General features: G+C 38.8%; 1 protein-coding gene across 3 annotated transcripts; it reads right to left on the bottom strand.

Annotated features, from left to right (window-relative positions):
* Positions 1–2,170: 2,170 nt before the first annotated feature.
* Positions 2,171–8,807, bottom strand: LOC309700874 (uncharacterized protein). Of its 3 annotated transcripts, XM_082524766.1 has the most exons (8): positions 8,118–8,807; positions 6,043–6,092; positions 5,587–5,750; positions 5,384–5,480; positions 4,875–5,216; positions 4,044–4,194; positions 3,472–3,581; positions 2,171–3,365 (listed from the first exon to the last, which is right to left on the bottom strand). In XM_082524766.1, the coding sequence occupies exons 2-8, from the start codon at positions 6,076–6,078 to the stop codon at positions 3,036–3,038; spliced, it is 1,230 nt and encodes a 409-aa protein (XP_082380892.1). In that variant the 5' UTR covers positions 6,079–6,092; positions 8,118–8,807; the 3' UTR covers positions 2,171–3,035. The 3 variants fall into 3 exon arrangements, with proteins under 3 accessions (XP_082380892.1, XP_082380891.1, XP_082380893.1); XM_082524765.1 differs by lacking the exon at positions 8,118–8,807 and having other exon boundaries at positions 6,043–6,449; XM_082524767.1 differs by lacking the exons at positions 3,472–3,581; positions 8,118–8,807 and having other exon boundaries at positions 3,245–3,365; positions 6,043–6,449.
* Between the last annotated feature and the right edge of the window lie 3,314 nt (positions 8,808–12,121).

The raw sequence follows: 12,121 nt of genomic DNA, 5'->3' as shown, positions 1-12,121 counted from the left end.
AGCTCAGGGACAACACATGATGTGTCAGTTTTAACACAATTAATGTGTCTGCTCCTTTAACACATCTTCTGTGTTAAAAAAAGTCAACACAAGGATGCGTTATTTTGACACAAAGATGTGTTAAAATGTGTGCATTTCATTTTTTTTAAAAAGGAGAAAAAAGATGGTATATATTATACATTTATTGAATTCCATTTGTTACTTAGCATATTATAAATTATTACAAACTGAATAAACAACAGTTTTCAGAATCTTTTCAATTAAAATGTATTAAATTCAATTTTAGCCAAAGCTATATTACAATTTTTACTTGACAAAATCAAACAAAATTAATATCTGTTAGTTAATTAATAACTTTCTAGATCACTAAAATGTCAAATATATATGTTCTCATATAATCATGTCCAGACAATACATGAATTAACTTTTTTTTAAAGGTAACAGTTGTCATCTTCAACAAATTGTCAACATTCAACAAATGTGCAGTTGCATGCAAACAGAAAAATATATTTACATTTTGGCAACTATAGCATCCAGGTTATACAATTTTGTACCTTGGGTTTAAATACAGCTTATTAGCATCAAAGCTTGTCACTATATATAAAGGCTGAAAATCAAAAATTTCAGCCAATGTAATCAGTTCATATTCGTCTGACCTTTCCACTGCATAGGCATAAAAATGGTCATCAAAGAAGCTGACTTTCAGAATCCTCACAAACACGAAGACGGACTCATTAACTGACTGTGGCAAGATATGAATGACTTCACCAAACAAAGGCTCTTCTCTAAAGTCTCTTCTTAATGTCAATACAGAACCAGTTCTATAAGTCTGGCCGTACACACCAATACTGTGTGACACAAAAACAGTACTAGTCAGAGAAAGGTCTTGTTCAAGGGTTAACCTCAAGTTGTCTAACAAGACATCTGCTTTTTTCAGTGACCCCACACTAACTAGATAGGCATTGGGCACATCCATTTTCTTAGCTAGATTATCACTATGCTTATAGTGATACATGTGTTGAACCTGATGTTTAAAAGCCAATGTTTTTGACACATTTTTGAAGTTACAAACTGAATGTGCTAGTCTTTTAAATGGATTGTGCTTGGATTCAAATCGCATACACCAAAGTTTAGACAGAGGTCCAAACAAAACCATCATTCTTGGATAATGTATCATAAAATGATGTTTCGGAATAAGATTTGTGGCATACAGCTGTTTGAAAAGAGTATGGTGCTCTATTATCAGTTCTTTTAAGAATACTGCAAGTCCCCTTGTAACGACTGGTGCAAAGATGATACTGCATATCTCTCTCAGTAAAATAAATAAATGCCAATGTTGACTTTTTCGGTCTACACAATCTCCCAACAAAAAGGGCAAGACCAGTAAAAGGCACCACATTTGAGATGCTGTCTGTTTTAATGCACTCTCACTGTTTCTCAAGTTCATTATAACACTTGGCTTGTTTTTAATGTCTCCATATCCATATTGAAAACTGGAAATCCTCTCATTTAGCTGTTCCAAAGTCAACAACTTCTCCTCATAAATGAAATGGCGAAGCATTAACTTAACCTCTAAAGGGGCTACACCTTCAAGTACATCATGCATGATATCAACACTTATGTTTTGTGTTACATGAAAATACTTAAGGTTATTCAGACAGGAGTCCTCTTTTACACCAGTTTTGCTTGGTTCGTTTAAGCTGACATGTTCCTGATAACTGTCTTTGGTGCGCAACTCAACTTTGTCTTCATCATATATCAACTGTGCATCTGCTTTGTCAATCATGCAAAACTGACAGAATTTGTTTGCAGAGAAACTTTCAAGGTAGCCACAAAGTGAATGAATTGCCAAATTATCTGCTGTTAACACACAAACTGTACCATATAGTTGATGGCTATGACCTTTTAAATCCACAATTAGACCAGAATTTTCAAGAAATCTCAAGTCATCAAGAAGTGGTTTCAAAATCTTGTCAAATCCATATACCTCCCTGTCAATTGAGTTAAACAAAAGACACAGGTGAATATTTGCAAGTGAGGAATTCCACTCTGGTGGCAAATTCTTCAAGGTAAAATACACAGCTCCTAGCTTATGTATTTTTGTCTTGGAACCTAAAGGATTTGTTGTTTCAAAGTCATCAAAGTAAAGTTGCATTTGAAGCGCATCAGGGTACATTTTAAACAATGGGTGTGAGGAAAAGTGAGAGCCATCACAGTAATCACGCATTTTGGCATCAGTGTTCTTCTTATTCTGAACAAAGAAGTCCTGAATGTCCTCATGTTGGAATACAAACTTGAGCGTTTCAATGACTGATACATACTGGCATGTATCTGCTGCCAAAACCTGTTTCATCTGACCATCTTTTCTTACAGTATCTGACCTGTGACCCAGAAAGATTTCCTGTGGTTTAACAAGGGAAAACTTCTCAGTGAAGTATTTGTTCATTTTATATTTCGTGTCTACATCTTCAAATATGTTTTTAGCACTTTCAAACTCCTTCATTAATGCTTGAACAGCCTCACTGTCTTGTGGTACATCCAAGCTACTCAACAAAGCAGCAGTTGACTGTTGCAAACAGTCTACAGTTTTCTCAAGCAACTCCTTTGTACAGTTTACACTTCTTGTAACATCTGTTAAAGTAATATTTGATGATGCATACATCTGTGCCATAAAAGAAGCAGCACATTCACCAAGATCAGTATAGTTTTTTAACTTTGATACTGCACCTGCTACATCACTGGGTATCTCCAAAACATCAGGAACTAGATCATCAGTTTCAACTGAACTGTTTGATGTCTCTCCTTGGTAAGAAGGTTGAACTGAGTCAGCATCCATTGAAGATGAAGTAGAATGAGATCTATGCAGGTGCTTTGAAAATGAATTTAAGTTATAATACGTCCTTGGGCAGCCATCTTGGCTACATATAATTTTCAAGTTTTGTCCATCTGTTAAGCAGTGTATTTGACGAAGATGCCAAATGAGGTTTCTCACCTCTGTGAACAGAGACTCTCTACATTTTGGACAGGTGAACATTTTACTTGCATGCTTTAATCTGTGCAATCAGCTCCAGTACTTTGGTTTTCCTTTGGGTGGACAGCGGCAGGTCATAGACAAACTCAAAGAAGGTGAAGACGGAGCCAAGCGGTGCTGGATAGGACAAGTTACATACCCAGTACAGTTTGAAAAGCTTATCCACAGCACACGTCAGGCCATCATTCAGAGGAATGGTTACTTTATCATTCTTAGCAACAATGATGTACTGCCTGGTTGCACTCTTTAGATCACCGATGCATATCAGCTGGGGTTGGTGTGTTGTGGATGATGCTTCAGGATCACTGCAAAGCGATGCAATACTTGTTCCAGGCTTGGAGATGGGGAAGATAAAGATAGATTTTTAGAGAAGTATTCAGTGAGGTGTTGACCAATGCTTTCCTCAGGTAAATACCATGAGAACTGTACTGAATACATACCAGTGCAAAATCAACCAAGTGCGTTATAGCTGATTTAAGGCTGCAACGACTGGCACCAACTGGTGGGAGCAGGTGTGTTAACACCACAAGGGCAGTGTAACAAACCTCATCTAGCAAAGAAAAGCAAGATGTAAAATTATTCAAAATACAGAAATGTGTTATTTAATGAATTATGAGATGTACATCAAAAATGACTTTTTCTTTTGTGAATAGATGAAATCAGAAATGCAGAGGCTTAATGCACCTCATTTGGCTTATATGTGCAGCTAATAAAGTCGCCCAAGGCCACATAATTTAAATTCTCCTTACAACCATCTCCATAGACCTCATTCTCCACCATCAGTAAACATAGACATATTTCAATTCATTTACCAAAGGGTGGCATCTAACAATTTCTTTGAAAAAGAACAACAAAATTTAAAAATATAACCCCTTCTTGTATAGTTTTTCTATTCAGCCTTTAACATCCACTTACTTGTCATCTAAAGACAGTAAACAGAACTATTAATTTGATCATCCTTTTTTTCTTACTTTCTAATAGTAAACGTGAGGCGGGGGGGATGGAAAAATACCTTCAGTCTTCTCTTCAAAATCCTTCAACAGAGAGGACATTCTTGTTTCCAGGGCAGCTACTGATTTGAGTTTCGGAATGATACTGGCTTCCCATTTTCGTAAAAAGAGGTCCACCTTTCCTCCTGTAAGCTTGCCAAACTCCAAGTCCAGCTAATGGAGAGAAAAAAAGTATTTAAGTTTAAAATTAAGCATTAAATACATGAAATTAAAAGTACATTCTGCCCATTTGGTAGCTGTATGGCTAAAATCAAACCTTACAGTATCACATTTCTGTTACCCACTTCCACATCAAGCTTACCTACACAGTGAAACATAACAATTTACTTGGAGTGGTATTTGAATACAAGTCTATTATTCCTTAATTTTAGCTATGATTTGGGTCCCATCAGACCCTGAGAAAAAAAATAGGACTTTTTAGCTGATGTTCAACTTTCTAGCAGCCAATTTCTTATTTTGTCTGCGGTTTGTCCTGTAGAGCTTTTTTGCTGAAAATAGGTGAAAGCAGAGTTCGTACAAATTTAGGTGATCCTTTTGTCGTTTTTTCACTTCCACGAGCAGCACCTTCTGCATTGTCATTTGATGTCCCTACTATTAGATAGTCATTTGGTGGCACGACTAAGATTTTGGATCATTTGAAACGTGATGCTCATTGTAATAAAAGCCCAGTGAATAAAGATCCAACTCTGAAATTATAAAACTTTCAAAATATTCACTAGGAGCTCATAAACATACCTCCAAATGTATCCACTCCTGTTACATACTTTGTATGCAATACACAACTGAGTGGAGAAGGAGTACATAAACCATTACCAGGGAACCAAGCAACTTACCAGACTTGGCATGTCCAAAAACCGTGGGTACTTTCTGAATATTTCAGCAGCAGTGGGGGAGTCCTTGCTAATCCAGGCTCTGCGACTGGTGTATGTTTCCTCCATGCCTGACATGATAGTTGGAAGGTTCTCAGCTGAGGGCCGCAATCTTTTGATCAGGGTGACCCACTCATCTGTGCTGCTGGTATTCCCATCCTCTTGCCTGAGCTTCTTGTCTTCACCACAGTCATTGGTCACTTTTCGCTTCTTATAACGTCTCTGCCCCTGGTCGAGATTCCGTCTAAGGTTGCGCAGTTTAGTCTCTAGGAATCCACAATGAGAGACTGGATCATAATAATGCTCCTGAGGAAGAAAGGACAGAGGTATATGGATAACAGCTGAGCAATTTTAACTGAGAAAAAAACCCGCTCTAATAAATAATGAGATAAAGGTTAAAAGATACACAGTAAGTGGGAACAAGTGCAAGTATGTAGTGGAATTTACATTATTAAAATGCTAAATTTACTTACAAATCCTTCCCCCTGTCCTGCCACTCGGACACTCAGGGATGGAAAAGTGGTGATGATGCTTTTTGCTACAGTCAACTTCTCTGCACTAAGAGGGTAACTGGAAAATAAAGGTAACCTTTTTTTTACTCCTGTGCACTTCAACATTTTTAAAGAAAACATTCATTGCAAAATTTTAACAAAGTGCAGTAAGGTGCTATACTTACTAACCACACCTCTCCACCAAATCCCCAATGCAAGTCTTCACAAGAAGCTTCCTCGATGGCACTGACAGGGTACCTGTAGTTTCATACTCCTTAAGAATCTGTGGGGCTTTCCTCTTGAGTAGTGACTTCAGGGGTTGACTTTGTTCTTCTGTGGTAATGGTAGACTGTGTAAAGGCAACACCAGACACTTTACCTCTCTGCAATAATCTTCAAAGTCATGACAGCAAATTTCCACAGAGCATAGAAGCATGAGTTTACTCAAAAAGCTGCAGCAGAAGAAGGCGGTTTCTTAATTACCGTGATTATAACGCAATGACTAAAAGAAATTCTGAATAATAATTAAATTGATTTTATCTTCTAGTTGCTACTTGGTGAATAAATCTGATCCTGACTAATAGTTAATAACTGTTAAAACACATTTTATGACTTAGGAAACTGAAGAAATGCAAAGTGTACCTGATTTTGTCTAATCTCCCCAAGAGAGGTTTCCATCGGTGGCCCTCTGGCTGACAGGAAGATATGGAATCTATCAAAGTCCTTAACGTCTACCTCATTGTCAACATCAATATATTCCATGAAATCAGTGTTATGCTTTAGCAACCTATCAAGCACGCAGCCCATGTGCTGAGCTTGGCTTTGACCTATGATGTCTTTGGCACTGCTGACATGAAGAATTTTTTTACAAATCTCTTTCTCATCTATAAAAGTGGTTACAAGGACTTTGACAGATTCTAAGTTGTCATATTCGTGCTGAAAAAAAAAGAAACACATGGCTAAAGTGCATGGTCAAGTTGCTGTTGTTTTTTTGTTTTTTAAATAACACTGACTATTACTTCCTCATAAGGTCTGCATAAAAAAGAAACTATATCAGAGCATGTCCATCCATCCATCCATCTTCATCCGCTTATCCGAGGTCGGGTCGCGGGGGTAGCAGCCTAAGCAAAGAGGTCCAGACCTCCCTCTCCCCAGCCACCTCCTCCAGCTTGTCCGGGGGAATACCAAGGCGTTCCCAGGCCAGCCGAGAGATATAATCTCTCCAGCGTGTCCTGGGTCTGCCCCGGGGCCTCCTCCCGGTGGGACATGCCTGGAACACCTCGCCCAGGAGGCGCCCAGGGGGCATCCTTGCCAGATGCCCGAACCACCTCAGCTGGCTCCTTTCGATGTGGAGCAGCAGCTGCTCTACTCTAAGCCCCTCCCGGATGGCCGAACTTCTCACCCTATCTCTAAGGGAGAGGCCAGCCACCCTTCGGAGGAAGCTCATTTCCGCCGCTTGTATCCGCGATCTCGTTCTTTCGGTCACTATCCACAGCTCGTGGCCATAGGTGAGGGTAGGGACGTAGATCGACCGGTAAATTGAGAGCTTCGCTTTTACGCTCAGCTCCCTCTTCACCACGACTGACCGGTGCAGCGTCCGCATTACTGCAGCCGCAGCCCCAATCCGTCTGTCGATCTCCAGCTCCCTTCTCCCATCACTCGCGAACAAGACCCCGAGATACTTGAACTCCTCCACTTGGGGCAGGAACTCATCCCCGACCCGGAGTGGGCACTCCACCCTTTTCCGGCTGAGAACCATGGCCTCAGATTTGGAGGTGCTGATCCTCATTCCCGCTGCGTTACACTCGGCTGCGAACCGCTCCAGTGCGAGCTGGAGGCCCTCACCCGATGAAGCCAACAGAACCACATCATCCGCAAAAATCAGAGATGAGATTCTGAGGCCACCAAAGCGAAAGCCCTCCGCCACTTGGCTGCGCCTAGAAATCCTGTCCATAAAAATTATGAACAGAACCATCAGAGCATGTTTCCAGCATGTTTCCAGCAAAAAGCCTTAAAAAAGAAAGACTTTAGTTAATCATACTAAATGCAAAAACTGCTTTAACTGCTTAAAAAATAATTATCTCTGTCAATGTGAGGTATATTTCATGTTAACCAGTGATAAGTAATTATAACAAATATTTATCACAACACTACTAAATGTAGTCTATTAAGTGTGATAACAGAAGACAGAGGGGCGACATCAAACTAAAGTTACTCAGTCTTAAATTCCTATTCTGTGCTAGCAAACGAATGGTCGCGGTGATAACTACATTTGCTATATTCAGAGCTAACAACAATATTGTCATTTTACACAACACTGCAAATGTTAGGTGCTGACTCTGGCGTTGCTCATAGACACCAGAATGCCTGTCGGAGCCGCTAGCCAACTACCACACTGGTTCTAAGAGCAATTTCTGAATACTCTAATACATAAATAAAGTAAATAGATAAATACATGAATAAAGTAATACATAAAAATACTACCAAAACACATTAACTCTGATGGAGTATGGCACGAAAGCCAAGAACTAATAATAAAATTAAGAGTAGGATATGTTAGCAAGACTGTTACATTAAAGTTAGCTAGGTATAGTTAAGCAGTAATTAACTTAAACTCAAAACTCCTACATAACTCCAATATTTTATGTAAATTCACATTCTTCCAGAAACCCGGCATATTTTCAGTACATTAAGATAAACTGGTAAATGATACTTACTGTAAGGTCTGACAACATACTAGGCGACGTAACCTCCATCTTTGTCTCCTTTGTCTCAGTGGCGCGAAAGATAGCGCCCCCTTCCCGCCGCTGGTATGTCATGTTGCTGGGCAGATTTTGTTTCAATTTTCAGCATGTGTATTCTCAATTTCCTACTTTTGCTTCAATTGTATTCACATGTTGCGGTCAAAATTAAGCCTGTTCTTTGTGGATACTTATGCTTGTAGTATAGCCATGGCCATTAATTGGTATGCCATACATATTGAGAAATAAAAAATTAATCCTCTTTCAGAATTTTAGTACACCATACACACCTTGGTCCACATTAAATTATAAAATGTTTTATTTGTTGAACGTAATGAGGAAAGGATTAAGGAAAACAAACAATAACTAAACATTTTATTTATTCAGTTAATATAGTTATAATACATTGTTAATCTACAATTTATTTCACTAAACACAGGGCTAGCATCAAATTACTGAGCTGCTAATTTTAGGTCCTGTTGTTAGATTCTGAAAATAACACACAAAATGTGTTAAACTGTGCAACACATCAAGTGTGTTGAGCGTTTTACACATTTTTTCAATGTTTACACATTGTCTTACACATGTTATGTTAAAATTCACACAAAATGTGTTAATAGTGTAACAACACATTTTTTGTGTCACTTTTTAACACATCTTTTCTAAGAGTGTAAAACAACTACAACACTACACCTGTTTTAACATAACAGTCGAGTCAGTCATTGCTTCTCAAGCTATGTGAGGTGCACACATCATGCACACATTCATATCAGGTGGATCTGACTCACTTTGACAACAGAAGCTTCACATTAGATTAAACCTATATAGATTTCTTCTTACAGAGGTGGATGGTGGCTATTGACAGACAATAGTGACATACTTAAGTGCAATCTGATTTCTTTTGCTTGTAAACAATTTTAAATGGTAAATGGCCTGTATTTATATAGCGCTTTACTAGTTCCTAAGGACCCCAAAACGCTTTACACATCCAGTCATTCACACACACGTGATGGCAAGCTACATTGTAGCCACAGCCACCCTGGGGCGCACTGACAGAGGCGAGGCTGCCGGACACTGGCCCCACCGGGCCCTCTGACCACCACCAGCAGGCAACGGGTGAAGTGTCTTGCCCAAGGACACGACCGAGACTGCCCGAGCCGGGGCTCGAACCGGCAACCTTCCGGTTCACAAGGCGAACTCCCAACTCTTGAGCCACGATCGCCCCTTTTTATACTATTTTTACAGTGTTAGTAAAATAGCAGACAACTTTTTACACAAGTGACCAATGTTCCCTCTAATTTTTCATGTGTCTGAGCGAACACACAAACTCCCTGAGCGATCCCTTGGACCACTGTGAGCGACATCAGACGTGTGCACTGTGGTCACACCAGCATCAAATCCATCCAAGTTACATGGTTTATTAAAATAATCAAATTACATTAATTTTATATACTGTTTTGTTTGTTTGTTAATTAGTCTGTTTGTTTGCTTGTTTTAATCAATTTTAAATCATGCTTTTTTATTTGTTTTTGTTTCTAATGTCTCTGTAAAGCACTTTGAATCACCTTGTTGTTGAATTGTGCTATACAAATAAACTTGCCTTGCCTTGCCTTGCCTACAGCATTTACATTTATGTTAGACTATTTTTAATTAACTGTTTTAGCCCACTTACAATGAAAATTTAAAAAACCTTGTTCATGACCTGTGTAGTATGTTAACACTATTGGAAGTAAGAATAACTTGAACTCCAATTTTGAAAACACAACTTTTTTATTTATTTATTTTTATAAAGCTCTGACTTGTATTATGAGTATGAGTCTGTGGTCTGGGAGAGAGTCCTGTAACTCTGTCTGCAAAATACAGTATATAATGACCAATGTTGGGCAATTAATTATATAGTTACTTCTTCAAAAAAGTTTTGCAAACAAAGTTTTTGCAGCTGTTTACCTAAAAATGCAGCCAAGGCGTTTTTTTAAAATAAACATTTCAAACTATTTACAGAACAATCAGCTGTTCTGCATCACATTTGATGCCACACAAATTATTTGTGCCACTCCAAAAATAATTTCTGTCCACTATGAGATAAAGGAGAAAAACAGCCTGATACCTGCAGGCCTATGTTCTGTCTGATATTAGGCTGCTGTTGTGTTGCTTTGAACGTGTATTTTTTGGGGTTAAAAAATGTGGTTTATTTGTTTAATAAATAATTTTGACCAGTAAACTTTCCCTGTTTAAACATGCACCATGGTTTGGTCTTTCTTTGCTTGTGACTTCTTGATGTTGGTAAATACAATAATTGAAAAATACCACGTCACATATAACAAACATATAATAATGCACATTATAGAGTATGCTTCTGCTGTGAGGTCCTGCCTCCATGTACTTGTGCAATTAATCGCTAGACGGGTATATTTATAAATAATATTATATATGGGAAATTTTCCTATACATATTTTTGACCTGGGGGCAGAATTGATTGTGAAATGGAAAGGGAAAATGCTTATGAACTTGCAGATGCATTTAAGGTAACCCTTTTTCATTTTTATTTAAGAAGAGAATTTGTTCCACTGTACGAAGAGGATTGAGTGCAGAAAAAGTGGTAGAGATGCAGTTATACAGTCTACCTGGGCCCCACGAACTATCAGCTAAAGAGAATAAATAAATTAAATTGCTGCACATTTTGTAGACTAAAATTTTAAGATTATTTTAAAAATAAAATATATCTTTTTATAACATTAAATGTTACGAGTCAAATGGAAGTCTTTCTAAAGTTATTTAATGATATTTATATTATGAAAAGCAGATTTTTTGACATTTTAAGTTTTTCCCGTTTCCAGATAAAATGAACACGCACAAAACACAAGCAAACAGCCAGAACACAAAGCTGGAAAACCCACCCCATCGACCAAAATCAACTCAAAATACTCCCACACAACAGAACCTCCTCTATCCCTCGCTGGCTCCAAATCTCTCAGTGGAATGATCAGTGGTTCGCTATCTGTCACCATCAAAACACTCCACAAATCCCGCGAATGATTCACCTGCTTATAAACCGTTGAATCAGATACCGAAGCAGTTAGGTTCTAAATGAAGCTTCGGACGTCACTGATCACGTGACTCTGGCCAAACGAATCAAGCTTCGACACAGTGCTTCTGGAGCAGTGTGTTGATTTTTTTGACACACGCACCGGAGCTTCAGCTTCAAGCGGGCCATCACTATTCAGGAGGAAAACAAAACATTGCATATATTTTTTATCATAACTCTGGTTTTACTGAATCTGCGCTAGTATAGTCTATGTCACGAGTTAGGGAGGACTCAGGCGCAGATGGGATTACATCCAATAAAGCGGTTTATTTACAGGTCACCAAAGTGCAAGCTATATACAAGTGAAGAGGGAAACCTCAGGGTCCAAAAAGCCAATTGGGGAAGGGGAAATCCTCTCACACTCTCCCACACGCTGTCACACTTGTACTCCACACAGGAAAGGCAGTTGGTCCGGGGAAACTGTTCACAAAAAGGATTAATCACTAACGCGAAACTCTCAAATTGGAAATTAGCTCGTAAGACGAGAAGTAATACTGACTTGTCTCACTTAATGATCCAGTGAAGACCCGTTCTGCTTCCCAGCCTTAAATATCAGAGACTCCTCAGCTGAGTAATTGAGAACAGACAGACAAGGCTGGGACTTGCTGAAGGCTCTTCCAAGGCAGAGTGTCGAGAGAGGGAGAGAGAGACAGGCACAAAACAAAAACAACAACCAATGAAGCCCTGTGGGGCCAGCGAGGCAGACACAGGGACCATGACATACTAAAAGTTCTCTTTAAAAACTAAACTAATATTTTCCACAAACTCCAACAAAGGTCCATCATTATCCAGGGTACCTCTCTTTCCACCCTATTCACTTATCCTTCAACGTGTCATCAGGTCCCTCTATGACCATTTCCATGAATAACAAGTAAAAGTCATTGTTTTCCTGCAG

The sequence above is a fragment of the Aulonocara stuartgranti genome (assembly GCF_965226115.1).
Source record: "Aulonocara stuartgranti genome assembly, chromosome: 23".
Classification (NCBI taxonomy): Eukaryota; Metazoa; Chordata; class Actinopteri; order Cichliformes; family Cichlidae; genus Aulonocara; species Aulonocara stuartgranti.
The sequence above is the reverse complement of the archived record's forward strand: the minus strand, read 5'-3'. Positions and strand labels throughout refer to the sequence as shown.

What these genes read in the sequence shown, in the direction of transcription:
- LOC309700874 (XM_082524765.1), bottom strand. Translation starts at nt 6,357, where the DNA reads ATGTGTTTCTTTTTTTTTCAGCACGAATATGACAACTTAGAATCTGTC. An exon ending in TTTTGGACATGCCAAGTCTG is followed by an intron (nt 4,195 to 4,874) that starts GTAAGTTGCTTG and finishes TCTCTCCATTAG; the next exon opens with CTGGACTTGGAGTTTGGCAA. An exon ending in TTTTGAAGAGAAGACTGAAG is followed by an intron (nt 3,582 to 4,043) that starts GTATTTTTCCAT and finishes TTTCTTTGCTAG; the next exon opens with ATGAGGTTTGTTACACTGCC.